Consider the following 14,994-nt stretch of genomic DNA (forward strand, 5'->3'; position numbering starts at 1 on the left):
GTTCTTTTGCGGGTAAAATAAACCTTGCACGATATCCTGACGATAATTCACCGAAACCCACGGCGACCAGAACTTGTAAAAAGCAGATGAATTTTAATTTTTATTGAAATAAATGTGGAAAATCATACGAATAAAAAAGAAAGAATAAACTGAAATCTGTTGAGAATTGGATAAACCTTAATGCATACGTAATTAAATGTGTAATTATGTAATATGATTTATTATTAACGTTGGTTAGTATTTTCTAGGTCGCTTTAAATTAAATTTACAAATAACAAGCATTTGAGTGATATTAAAGACTGTGAAAGGAATAACAGAAATCTGTTAAGAATTGGATAAACCTTGATATGTATATATGATTATGCCATATTATTTATTCTTATTGTTGGTTGGTATTTATTAAATCTTTTAAATTAAATTTATTTTATCCGCTTCCTTTTTTCCTGCATCGAATTTCCTATTATTTTTATTATATTATGCATTGGGTTGCTTCTCTTGAATAAATAAATATTTATTATCGACTAGTTGATAAAGATAGAAAGTTTCTATGATTTTCTTAGAAAAAAGTAACGAGATATTGGATTGGTTCTTTTCCACTGGCTTCGACAGCGGAAGAGTATAAGAAAAAAGAAGCCTCAAAAATGAGTTCCATTCGCTTGATTCTCGTCGATCGTTGAATTAATACCAAACGTGGGCGTTCCTCCGCGAGATTTCAAAGTGAAATTTCACATGTCTTTACGTGGATGAAAATACTTCGTTAAAAGGAACGCACGCCGAGTATTCGTTTAATTGTTAATTGGCTTCATCCAATTTGCTGATAAACCAAGTACATTCCAAAATCTTACAAACTCGTAACGTATATGAGTTACCACGAACTATTACTGTATATTACACGGGTTCCTATAGATACAGTCTAATTTTCTTAAACATATTCATACAGCATATACTTTCGATTATAATATTTCGGTTATTTCCATAAAAAATCATAGATATCATGTATTTATATTATACGTTTCGCAATATTATTTATTAGACGTCGAAAAACTTGGATCTGTTTCTACAGTGAAACTGGTAAACACGTAGTACCCTTATGAGCGTAATTAAAAAGTAGGATCAAAGTAAGGCAAAGATTTGTCTCACAAAGCAAGAGTTATGACGAGAACTCTACCTTACTTTATTAAAATATTCTATTCAGAGTTTATTCATTTTTCAAGATGTATTAAAATGCTTGAAGTTCCGCGAGTTTTTTACCTTTGCAGTAAAATTCCATCGTAAAAATTGTTACGAAATAATGATTAAATAATTTTTAATAAAATAGAGAAGACCACGGACAAACAGCAGGAAGAAAATGGCAAAACTTCAGTTTCAAAATGGTAAGTATAATTAATACCATATCTGTTTCTTTTTTGGAAAATTGAATCAAACCCGGTATTGAGTTCCCAAACAATTATATACACAGACAATTTCAAATTCTATCTAGAAATAGCTAGTTATATTTGTACACGTCAATGCCAATAAACTTTCTGCAAAAGGTTCGAAGTCGACATAAAAAACACAAATAGTATAAGCTTGGACTCTGCTTTTTTCTACCAGAAAAAAAACTTGAAACAGCAGAAACTACCGTGTGACAAACTATTTGAACACGAATTTTTTAAGGTACCTTTAAGCGCTAATATCTCAACGTATAAATACTGACATTGCCACTGCTTGCACCAAGTTACAGATATGTACTCTGCACATACGTGAATCTTTAAATTTCCCATAAGTGCACGGAAAAATCTTCGATCTATCAATGAGAAACCATAAACAAAAAAAAAAAAAAAAAAAATACCAATAAACAAGATCAAACGATCTAAATATCAAAGTAGCAAGAAATTGCAATTACCATGCATGTGATTGCGATTATTCGCATGGTTATTCATTGTCGATCGTCCAGGTCTAGAAAGTCGAAGAAAGAAAACAATCGAGTAAAGTGTCGTAACGGAGCATTTCTTTGGTGTAGACGGTTCTTTTGAGACATAGCTGGAAACCTTTTCAGGACGTCGGCCGCGCAACCATTTTGAGAGGCTCTCGCGCGCCACGCCACAGAACGCCACGCAACGCTAAAACAACCTTGACACAATCGCCGTGCTTTAAAACGCCGAGGAGGAGGATTGTGCCTCGCGAGAACTCTACAAGCCTTATTTTTCCAGCTCGCTTTTACGACGATCCTTCGCCTCTTTTATTTCCGCCCCCCCCCTCGCGCGCGCACCTACCCATAATCCGCGGGAATATTTCGCGAATTCCAAGGTGGAACAAGCCTGGAAAGCACGCGCATCCACGGGACTGTTCCTCTTTCACGGCGGGCCATTTTCACCGCGTTTTGAAACACCACGTTGCCCAATAGTCGCGGCACCAATCGTTTTCACGACCGTTTCTCATCGCTATAAACGTGTCCATTAATATATTATTAGCGCCAAATCGTTCCCAATACAATTTTACGTAAAATTACGATGCTATATTACCTATATTACTTTTAGAACTGCGGAGATTTTCGTTGCCTCTCATTTATGCGGATGGCTCAAGCGCAAAGTATCTGTTACTGGATCAAGTGAATTTTTAAATAGCTACTTTAGATGGTCTTTCGTGTTCCTGATATTGTAATTTGTAAATGAGAATTGCAAAGAGTCAGTTGATACATTTTTTGAATGACAACTTTCAAAGATGAAGGTTTATATAAATTTGCAAAGTTTCAAGAGGTTCAAGTATTTATGATACTTCTAAAATCGTGGCCGTTCCTTGTGCTCCGGATGTTTGTTTTGATTGCTCAAGGTGTTTGTGCAAAGTATCTAGTAGTGGAAGAAGTGAATTCTAAATATCTTTGATACTTCGCATTTTGGAATCCACTGGACTTTTGTAACTGAGTATTTTTGGCAAATTGAATTTCTCAAAGACTCTAGTAACTGTACGGCTGAAGAGGTAAGACATTTAAGATGCGAAGATATCTTAGTCATTCGCTAGATATTCCAACCAATATCCGTGCAAAGAAACCTATGAATCGGACAGGAGACTCATGAATCACAACGAGATCTTAAAAAGCAACTTTAACGCGATCAGATGTATCCTTTTTGCTCCTTCTTCGGAATTCTTCTATCATTAGCCCATTAAGCACCGAACTCAAATGCAACGTTACCAAAAATCACCTAACTTCTTTTGTATATCCTTGTATTACCGTTTATTATTCGCTTATTATCCCAACTATCGCTAGAAGAGTAACGCGAAACCTTCAGCGGTGCTGTAGAAAGTCACCAAATAGGAAGAAAAATGATCCTTCCAAGTAGATACACGGATACAATTGACTCAATTAAAAATATTCGCAATTAGAATTATATCATAAACGTACATTTTAATCTGCCAACTAAGAGTTCAATAAAATAATATTTCCAAAAACCACGATAAAACGAGAAATGTCACGAGAACCGATCTGAGCACCTGCAGCATCTTAATTTTACAAAGATTATCCTGCGATAGTCTTCTTCTTCCGAATGAATAACAGACACGCCTATCATTGTCAAAGTTTTATATATAAATTTTCTGCCAGCTAAAATTCCAACAAGATTAAAATTATTTCCGTAAACACGATGAAATAAAAACCACGATAAAGGAGTCTTACGAGAAAACAAGGTTGAGAACCACTGTAACCGTAACTTCAGAACAAAAATCGGCGACCAAACTGTCGAAACTCGCCCATTCCCATAGTTCACGATTGACGAAATCGACGGAACCGTAGAAACTCCGTGAAGACGACGAAACAGATATTTATTAGAATTACAAGCACAAAAGGAATCGAGCAGCGATGACCACATCGACTACAGCTCGACGTTCGATCGCTAACCGTTTGACCCCAATGTTTTCATCGCTTTGACGAACGAGTGAATCAGCGAAAATATTTCTACGAAGCGAACTTGTGTATCACCTAACGGAAAACCCGATGATACAGGAAAATGTAGGCGAATAGATCGCGATGATCATTCTGCGCGTGTTTCCCTCGCCACGTCGTGAAAGGTTCTCCCTGCTTCTTCACCTGAGTATCCTGTTGCCCTCGGGTTTCTTCAAACTGCAAACCGGAAAAGCGTAATTTGACCGTAGCAAAAAGTTGCGGTCTCTCAACCTCGCGAACGTTGCTTTTCACCTGTCCCTTCTTCAAGAAAGAATTCTAATTACCAGAGGTGCAAGAGTCGATATACTTATGGTGATTATTTTACCTGCTTTTCTAACTACAATGCGTAATTTAATCTCCGTGAATAGAATTTTTTCTATCCCGATTAGCGAGATATTTCCCTGAGACTCTTCCTTTAGTAACTTCGACACTGGATCAGTTAAGTAAAAAACTAAAGGTTACTTTTCTTCTAAATTGCCATAGGTTTTTAAGGTAAATTAATTGTTCGATAAATTTATTTTTTATGAAATAACACAGCAAGTTGGTAAGTTGGTTAACGTTTTAAATTGACTGAACTGCTTTTAAAATTAACTTCTTATTCTGTGACTTATTCTTTAAATTAAACGGGACAAAAGAATTAATCATTTGACATAAAACAATTTTTCCCAGGACCACCGAAGAGACAAAGAGGCTTGTTATTTTTATTCTACAAAACTCACTCCAAAGATTCTTTCTTCCATTGCATATCCAGTGCAAGACATATATTGTACACAGTCGTATATCGATAATAATCATCTGTTCGCAATGGATTATCTAATTAAATACATAAGCATAAGTGGAACAACTACGTCCATAAAATTTTATAGGTATATAGCAGTAAACACTGTAAGTGCCAGAGTAAGTTGTTTTAGCTTTCAGAACAATTTCAAAATAGAGCTAACCGGAGTGCCAAAATGTACAAGCACATGGCATTTGTTTACACATAAGATCTTCGTTTTGGCACTCACATCATTTGTCAGTGATCCTATGGGATTCAAAGCTATAGTATCTCCCTTTAACTCTTTGATTTATAGATGACTATCGCAGTTCGATTTAGATTTTACTTTACCCTGTATTCTTTATTTTACACAACTAAGGTCATTAATAATTTTTACCACGTAAAATATATCGTACAAAAATACTGAAATACTTTATTGACATGAAACACTTTAATCCTTTCGCTACATTCACGAGACAACTGAGTCATGAGACTATATTTTATGTTGGTGTAAACATATTGCGTAAGAATGCAAATTGAGCAAAAGAAAGCAAATGAGAAAATAGCATACTATGCTGTGTTCAACCAGAGTTGTTAACTTATCTTTCAAGATGTCGTATAAGTGTCTTCGTTCATAATCATCCTGTTATATTTTACTATGGAAAGAGTTCAACTTCGTGTAACTATATTCATACGTGGTTATAACGAGCGTTCAATGTTAGTCGATTATAGTCATCTTTAACATATAGTGAACACTCGTTGAATAGTTGTAGTTATCTTTAGTTTACCACGAGCTCGCTATTCTCTAACTATACGTAGTCACCTTTAATAGCAAGTAGAAAGGATTAAATATAACATAACCTTATTCAAAGTGTAATAGTCACTTACGAAGCAACGATGCTATCTGTAAATGAAAAAGATATATAGTTACATTTAATGTACGACGAGACTCACGTTTCATGACAATAGTCACCTTTAGTGCCGAAAGGGTTAAACCTAATTAGGTTAGGATCCAATTCAATAATAACTCAATTCGAACAGTTGCAATCACCTATGACTCAACGATAGTAGGTATAAATTAGAACGATACATGCAGTTATCTTTTTTAGTATAGGATAATTTTGGCGTTTAACGAGAATAGTCACCTGTAATAGCGAAAGACATTGACTAACGTAAATCAGATTATTATTATAGTAATACTCGTAATATCGTCGTATTACCTAAAAATAATCTAAACCGAACTATTACTGTCGTAACACTTGTATTACTGTCGTACAGCTCAAGGAAAACGTATTTCCCTAAACTTTCACTTCATCCACCTGATCATCCAGCGGCGCATAGAATAACTTTAAAAACTGTTCCCGGTAATCTTTAACCGAATGTAAAAGAGCTAGGAAAATTCAAGCACCTCGAGTTGGTATTCAGTTGGCGAGTGACACTGGCGAGCCGTGTCCGCAATCCTTGTAAGTTTATCTTCTTAAGAAGCTACTTGGCGGTGTACTTCTATGCGACTCTCGGCTGATACAAAAGGAAAGAGTATCAATGAAGAGAAAGCCGACTTTGAAAATACAACCGTCTGTGACCTGCATCGTTGGGGCTCTTTGCCATGAAGCACACGTGGTGTTACGCAACTGTTCCTTACAGCGTTAGAAAAACAAACGATGAAAAGAGAAATAATCGCTAGGACACATAGGAGGGAACGTTTGAAAAACTTGTGGACCCGGTGTTAGGTTTACATGCGGCATTATTGAGTCTAAAAGTATAATAAACAATATGAAGCGAGTTTGAATAAAGATGAAGCAATTTGATACAAATAGTACTGAACATTGCATACTGAAAATATGTATTTGATTATTAAGGCTCTAATTTCGGGTACACTAAGCGTATTGTAGGATATTTACAACAGTGAGATATTTAAAGAAAGTTAGAACTTAGGAGTATTCGATTATTAACGACGATCTACATTTTAAATATATCAAGTAATTTAGAATAATGAAATACTAAATTGAAACTATGACTTCACATTGACTAGGACTTTAATATATTAGACTAGTTAGAGCTATTGAATGAGTAAAAGTGCTCCAAATTTTGGCCATGTGTCTACAAATATGTAGAGTAATACAATAAAGAAGAAGTATTTAAGAAACTTGAAAATTCGGTCGCTAGATATACAGCAAGTTTTAGATATAATATATCAACTATGTAATAATAACTCCAAATTCTTCCAAATTTAGTATTTCAAGAATGTCAAACGAGTCTCTATGTTAAGTATTCAAGTTCACTATGGTGAATGTGCACATACTTTCGTGAACCACTATAAGTAACCCTGAAGTAAGCCAATTAATAAGCCAATTAACGAGCCACCATAAGTTGCACTTCTTCCAAAATATCTCATCTCCCAGAGCAATTCCCACTGACGCACAATTCGTTTACCATGCTTCGCTCACTGAACATGATTCGAGGAAGTCAGATACATCGCGTAACGATGACAAGGCATCGGTGGACGCCGTAGAAAAGTAGCCTTGACATAAACAAGCTTTGCCAGCAATGAAAACAACGGTACCATTCCCCTCCGCCTTTCAGCTAGAAGAGGACTGCAAGCAAAGCCTCTTCACTTCCACATCGATCGCGAAGTTGCAAATTTCCAGTTAACTATCAATAAGAAAAACCACATAGAAAATTATTCTCTTACATGTATTAAATAATAGTAACAATAAATGGTTCAGTAAATTCGTCTACCGCTGTATCCATCCAATGACTTCCGTTGGGATATGTATGCTCAATGGATTCCTTGTTTTAGCTCTTCTAGATACGATCAGATGTATTTCTCTGAAGTCAACAATTAAATTTATCGTAATCATTCGTTTCCTTAGCGTGAAGTTAAGTAAAGGCACAGAACTCGACTTGTAAATTTAAGAATCGCAATCCCCAAGTGGGACGTTTCTTCTAGATGAAATTATTTTTATAGGAAATTTTGTCACGAGAAATTCTCAACGCTTATTAATTATACGGTGGTTGTTTTGAAAGATTTCTATAGGTTTTTGCTAAATAAAAAGAAGTGGCTAAAATCTATAACATGTTTAGAGATACTGAAGACCACTTTGTTCATATATACTCTTCGCAGACAAACATAATTTTCCATACTTCATAGGCAAACTGCGTGCAAACCTAATTTTCTTATTACTCCAGACTCTCCAGAAGTCTGATAAAATTCTGGGATGCTTATAAATGTCTGTGCTACAGTAAATAAATGTGAAAACCCGGAACAAAAGATCCAAGGATAAAATTTCTTGGATGATCAACGATCCTATTTGTTTATAGAGTGTTAACGTCCCCTTAAGTTTCTTTCGCCCTATTAAAAATATTTCTTTATGAAAACATTATAAAGAGAAAATCACAGATTTATTTAGCTATGATAAATAGCGAAGTACCGAGAAATACCGTTCTTGGACTTTTCATCCCCTTTCAGGCACAAAGAAGACCCGTTTTCCCAAAGCCAACAATTCAATTTCTCGTAATCGCTCGTTTAACTGGCACGGATAAGTTTTCCAAGGTGTGTATAGATTGTTAAAAAAAAGGAAGAAAAAATGAAGAGGAAAAAGAGCGAACGATTGGTCAAAGGGGATGTGCAGAGAAACGAAGAAAGATTGACGCTAGCTTGATCTATGCGGAATTAACAAAAACAAAGGGAAATTGGTGGGGAAGGGTGGAAAGAGAGGGCACTATCGAACAGAGAATGAATAATTAAACGGCGGAACGCGGGACGATCGTGGATGGTAAAGATTCCATTATTATTGCCCGATTCCCGGTCGTCGTAGGAAAGACTAAAAAGTCGTAACGTGGAATTTAACGAGTCTCGAACCTGCCTTTAATTAATTAAGCCAGACGTGACGCCAGTGGAATTGAAGCACGCGCCGTGGAAACCTCGTTGTCGCTCGCGGACGCCTCGTCAACGGCAACTGTCCCGGTTCCGAGCATTTCGCTCCGAATTTCAGTCGAGTTTACATCGAGCTGCGTTCTATAATTTCGCAGTAGAACCAGACAAATCGGATTCCCCTTGATAAATCCTCGTTTTTATCGTCTCCACGCTCCAAATTCCGCGCGTCGGTCTTGATAAACGAGCTTTATCCAACGCCTTGTCTTTGGTAATTTGTGTAACGAGAGAGGATTGATTCTTAAGGGGCTGCTGCTGACGCTTTGTAAGCCGAGTCGGTAATTTTCTTCGGAGGTAAAATATTCGGTATACGAACGAAGCTCTTGAATGAAAAATGATACAATTTTTAATTTTATGAAAATCATTCAACTTTGATATATGTACACGTTGAATGCTACGTGAAGTTTGTGTGTCCTCAATAGCGACGTAGTGATATCATTTTTCAGCACGATACGTAATTGGTATTTAATTAGTAGAAATATTAGTACTTAATAATAAGGTTCACAATTTTCAAGCAATTAATCTTCGTTATAATAATTATAAGTTATATCGTGTACCATATATGACAAATGTTTCTGAGTTAAATGTTGAATAACCCATACTAAACGTTAATTGAGATATTCAAACTAAATAAACAGTTACGTTCGTAAAATTGTCAATAATTTGAATACTAACAATGTGAAATACTAAATAAGTCAAAAAGCATTCGAACAATTTTAACTTTTTAATAACTGTTTATTTAATGCAAATGTTTCGACCAATTTCAAAAATCATTCTCTAATAATAGTTACGAATGACCACCATTAACCAGCAATGTGTTAATAGAGAAATATATATGTGTGTATTATCTCATTAAGAGCAAACATTGTGTTAACGTTTCATTTGCTACTTTTTCTGGTCTATTCCCATTATTAAATTTTGCTTGCCAACAATGTGATTATAAAACGAATTCCAAGGATTTGCTCTTTCCATTCAGATCCCAGAATTTTACGGAATATGAAGAAATTGAAGTAGTTATGAAGCATTACGATAAACCTCTTTCTTCAATTTTAGAAATATTTATTACATATCCTATCTTTTGACAATTAACTATTTACATTTGTAACTTGACAAAATATTACATGTTGCATTATTTATGTCCTTCGATAACGTGTTTTTCTGCATCATATCACGTGACCATAAATTACTGCTCTTGTTAACCTTAAACACAATGTTCATCGAAATTCTTTTCAATATAGTAAAAGTTAATAGACGTTAACTTTACTATTTACTTGGTAATTACAGAACTTACATATTTCCATACGCGATAAGTAATATATCAATTTGTAGACGAATAAATTCGTATCCAAATTCTCGACAAATATAAATTTCCTATATCATGCAGTATTTCTGAAAAAAGAAAAATAGTCTTGCATTGATTTTCTATGGAATCCCGCAACTCTAACCTAGAAATATTTTATCAAATTACACGAGTTTCGTTGAACGTAATAACGAATTAAAGTACGTTTGTCACGTGTAACAAACCTTTAGATCTCCGTGCGTGAAATTAAACCGTGAATGAATAAAATAAAACAAAGTTGGACAATAATGACATAACCTTACTTCACAATTTACAGAGCTCTGTTATATTTGATACTGGAGGACTATTCTTTCATTTAAAATTTACACTTTATCCAGCAAGCATATCTAATGATAAGAATCTACACTAATAAACAATTGCCAATTAATTATTATCAAAAATATTATCGACACTGTTTAACATAAAAAGAACATTACGACATAAAACCAATTGACGGCTGTCAACAATGGACACTGTTTAGTTTTTAATTACGGACCTAAAAATACACACATATATTTTAACCTCAAATAGCTGTGTTGATTCATGGAAAACTATGATAATTTATGTTACATTACTAAAATTTCGGGTATTTTATCTTATTTTGTACTTCACATTCTCCATGATGAAGATCGGTATAATAGAATTAAATTAAGTTAAAAAGTCAAAAAATTAAGTATTCTAACCTTAAATTGTTATAGTCTCGAATGACTCAATGATACCAGTTTACGAGTTAACCTAGTTGAATTCGCAATCATGATCACGCAATGGCACATATTAAAATTTTCTATGTAAATACATAAATAAATAGTGATTCCTTTTATAAGCTTTTGTAAAATTGCCTTTATGCGAAAAATATTACACTAACCTATATAACTTACGAAAGCATGATAAGAAAATATAAGTTGAATTTTAAACAGAAAGAAGTATAGGTCAGAGCAGGATACACAAAAGACTTCAGTTTGTGGAACAAAAAGCTTATTTGACATGACAAAAGATGTGAGAAAACGATTTCCGCAGGGAGAATATACATTGGTTTCGGATTTAGCAATGTCATTTGATTCGAATATTATATATAATTTAAAATTTGGCAAAGGATGAATAAATAGAAGAAAATTCTGAAAATGTTTAGTGATAGCGCTTCTAGTTTCAAAAAAGGGTAATCAATTGTCATGTACAACTTTTGGAATATCAATAGATATTATACAATAGATTTTAAATATTCACGAATCTGAAAGGCAACAAATTATTGATAAAGAACATACGAATTCTATTCACGTAGAAAAAATAAACGTACGCATTTTATACATAGCAGTAAGTCAATTTATGAATATTATCGAAAATACATTTGTAAAGAATGCCACCACCTAAAATTTGCTAAAAAACCTGGCTGATTAAATACAATTTTGCGAAACAGTTGCAAGTATAGAATTTCTGAAATTTTTTGTTTGAATGTCTAATATTATGATCCTGAATTAGATATTTGAAAATATTTAAATGAACATCTTAGGATATTTCACATAGTGTAAACATGCGAAAATCGTACTGAATATAAAAGATGCAAGAGTGTATCATTGGTGCTAAAGAAAACAGTCTATAGGGTTAACTGCAAAGTTGCGTATCGTAATATTTCAAAGAGTTAATCATTTGATTTGGAAAAGAAATGAGGATATAGGCTAGATGAACCAACCATTGAAAAAAAGAATTGCGAAAACAAGAGTGGAGAAAGGTTCGTTAATCGTGTCCGAACGAGTCAAGGTAGTTGTGTGACGCCGTGAAAGCGACGCCGGCGAGTCGCCTCTTTCACTGGCATCGTTGCCAGCGCGACGCTTGCTCGAAAATCCATTTAACATTCATGGAAATACAGAAAAATATTTAGAAAAAATTGTATCGTATTTTTTCGTGCATCGTAACATTCTTTCTAAAATTTTTAAACACGCTGTCACACGAAACAACACCAAATACAATAGCAGAGCATGAGATCGTAATGGCAACGTCGAAACTTCCTCGATGAGGTGGCACAAAATTCCCACGAAAATTCCTAGGTCAATATTATCGTGGCGAAAATCCATATTAAATATCCAATTACTACTATTAAAACTAACCAAAATATCATACTGTATTATTGTCAAAGAAAAAGGAAGTAAAGAGGAAAAAAGTGAGTTAATAGAATCACCACGTGACAACACGAGTATGTATCCTTTCTACGACTAGTTAAAAGGCGATCTAGCGGCCACCGTGTTTCGAAGCCGCCGCTCCGGCGATCGTCGTCGATCATGGGAATAGGAGAGAGTAAATATACTATCTGAAATTGCAGCTAGGTCCGACGAGGGGGCCATACGGGTAACACACACAACATGCGGTATGTGGTGGCAACTGGCGCGCCACGGGTTCATTGTCCCGTGTGTGCCCGTGGTGGAAGCCCCTCGTTGAAAAGGAGGGCCCGTGTGTATCGGGCGTAATATGTCGACGAAATATCAGACGTTATATCGAACTTACCAGTTGTCCAACTTGATCAGCTCCTCGGGCTTTTTCGTCTTCCGATCGGCCTTGAGTCTGAGGGCCTGCGGATAAAGCTTCAAGACGTGTTCGAACTGACTCGCTGTGCCCTCCGCGAAGAAAGTTGCTGTGTCTTTCACGGAAGCCATTGTGATAACTGAGTTTCGACGAACGGCCGTTGGGGCGCAGCACCGACGCCTCTGTGCACTATACACGTCTTCGTCGCTCCCCTCAACACTCTCTGTCCCTCCTTCTCCCTCTTCTTCCTTTTCTATCCTCGTCGAGCGATATCTCGCTTTCTTTCCTTCTCCCTCTCTCACTTCTTCGTGCACCCCTCTCCGCGCGTGCCACGGGAGAGGACCGACCACGCGAGAAATCCTATTTTACCCTCTGACTCGTTCGAATTCTCTTGGTTTCACCGGCGGCGGTGATACGCGACACACGCGTGGGACGCGTTCACGATCGGCGCACACACAGAGTTGATCGCGTTCCGAGAGAGAGAATTATCGACGATAGCACGCGTGTAAAGCGGACTTCACTACCAGTGTCTCTCTCTCTCTCTCCGTCTGTCTCTTTCTCCTTCTAGCTGTTTTTCGATTTCCTCCGAAAGATATTTCTTCACTGTATTTCCCAGGATTGACGTTTCTAGTTTAATACTAGACCACCGATATATATCGTTAAGTCGAGAGATGTTTACGCGGAACGCGTGATGTGCTCCAGAGCTACGAGGTCTCGTGCGTACACTCTCGTAAGGGAAAATCACCGTAGTTACACGCCGAGAACTCGCCTTCGGACCTCGTTCGACTGTCCCGGGTGGGGAGCGCGACTCGACGTCGCCAATAGAGAGCAGCACTGCTCGGCGTGTTTCTCACTTCTCTCTTTCCCCCTTGATCCCTCACTCTACCTCTCTCTCTCTCGCCGTCACGTCCTTCCACCTCTTTTCCACCACCCTTATTATTTGTACCGAAAATTTCAACCGTTGCGTGCGGGCACGCACACACGAGGATCAACGATACGAGGATTACGATAAATAACAGAATTCTCTAATATTCTATACCACGTCTATGAAAAGCAATGATATATATCTGGCTCGGTCTAAGCTGGACAAAAAGGAGAACGTGTAAGATATCGGAACGCAAAGAACCTCCTTTCTCCTCTCTGAAATCTCTTCGTCGAGCACTCGAAAGAGCACCCGTGTCTTTCCCTCGGCGCCAGCAGATCCTTCCTCTTTTTTTCCCTCGCTCTCTCAGAGAGCTTCGTACGAATACATGCGGTTTCCCCGCCGGATGTCCGCGAAGTATAGAGTCTATCTGCCCCCACCTCTCTCAGTAGTCCTCGTACACGCACGTATGCACCGATATACGGAGGAACTCTCGGAATACACACGACGGTTCTCCCGTACTTCAATCGTCCGTCGCGCGGATGATACTATACACGCGCGTTCCGCAAGGGTACGTGCCACCCCCTTCTTTCTCGCTCTATTTACTCACGATCGTCTTTGATCCTCCCGTTTGTCAGAACTGGTTGTTGTACGGACTGTTCCCATGTAACTGTTCGTGTATCTTCGTATCGAGCAGAAAAAGTTTACGCTGAAGCGTTGATGACGAAAACCCGTTGACGATCTCATCGACGGCAACGGTGTGACGTTGATGACCAGAAGATAAGAAGGACAACGCCGTGTCTTTTTCCCTCGCAAGAAACGGCCTCGGTTTTTAGCTCTATCGCACGTCCGCCTCCGTACGAATCACCACGTTCGATGGCTGTGTACGCGCGCCTGTCTCTGCACGACTCCTCAACACTCTGTATCTGTCTTTCTCTCTCTATCCTCTCTGTCTGTCTCTATTTGGATGAGCGCGTGTGAGTACGCGCGCGCACACACACTCACAATCACACCGACCAACCGACCGACCGACCGACCGAGCGAAAGAGCGGGCAGAACGAAGCTCGAAGCCTTCACTCGAAAAACGGGAACACACAGAGTGTAGTGCGCGCTTAGGCAAAGACTACATATAGTCAATCGCTTGCTCTACTCTGTGTATGCTGACTGTAGTGAAGCGGCCGACCGACTGAGGGCAGCGCCTTCGCTACCTTCTGCCTGTCCCCTTTTCCTCTTGCCTCTCGGGACTCTACACTACTACTAAATCGCCCGACCCTATCTCCCCTCTACGTAGATCCGCTCCCACTCGCTCTGCCCCTCTCTCTTTCCTATCCTTCCTAATACGTAAAGCAAAGGAATAGAAGCGATGGATTGCGTTTTATCATATATAATGCTTTACGCAGAAATTCGTCGGTCGCTTCGACGATAAACTGTATTATTTCTCTTGCGACCCCTCTTCGCGGACTCCCACGAGCGGCGGACGCGCTCGATATGTACCTCCTCGTGAAGGCGCGTACCGTTCGCTCGATCGCGCTGGGTCGTCCGACTGGAAATCGATGCTAAAGCCGGGGTAGAGGCGCGCCAGTGGTGCCGTAGCACGGCTGGCACACACCGTGTGCTCCAACACAACGCTCGATAACGTTGTGTGTGTCCCTTTACGTGCGTACACACC

At 37.9% G+C, this 14,994-nt stretch overlaps 1 protein-coding gene and 1 long non-coding RNA gene across 4 annotated transcripts in view; both read right to left on the reverse strand.

Annotated features, from left to right (window-relative positions):
* The window catches only part of LOC126872785 (uncharacterized), a 28,995-nt gene extending 14,435 nt beyond the window's left edge, over window positions 1-14,560 (reverse strand). The window contains exon 1 of one of the 2 annotated variants that reach the window (XM_050632967.1): window positions 12,446-14,560. In XM_050632967.1, the coding sequence (XP_050488924.1) occupies window positions 12,446-12,594 (149 nt within the window). In that variant the 5' untranslated portion in view covers window positions 12,595-14,560. The remainder of the gene's footprint in view (window positions 1-12,445) is intronic. The other variant, XM_050632966.1, reaches the window with a different exon arrangement.
* On the reverse strand, window positions 5,083-6,075 carry LOC126872805 (uncharacterized). Of its 2 annotated transcripts, XR_007692205.1 has the most exons (3): window positions 5,897-6,075; window positions 5,650-5,821; window positions 5,083-5,580 (listed from the first exon to the last, which is right to left on the reverse strand). It is a non-coding gene; the product is annotated as an uncharacterized LOC126872805 (long non-coding RNA). The 2 variants fall into 2 exon arrangements; XR_007692204.1 differs by having other exon boundaries at window positions 5,083-5,821.
* Window positions 14,561-14,994: the final 434 nt, after the last annotated feature.

Source organism: Bombus huntii, chromosome 14 (assembly GCF_024542735.1).
Source record: "Bombus huntii isolate Logan2020A chromosome 14, iyBomHunt1.1, whole genome shotgun sequence".
Classification (NCBI taxonomy): domain Eukaryota; kingdom Metazoa; phylum Arthropoda; class Insecta; order Hymenoptera; family Apidae; genus Bombus; species Bombus huntii.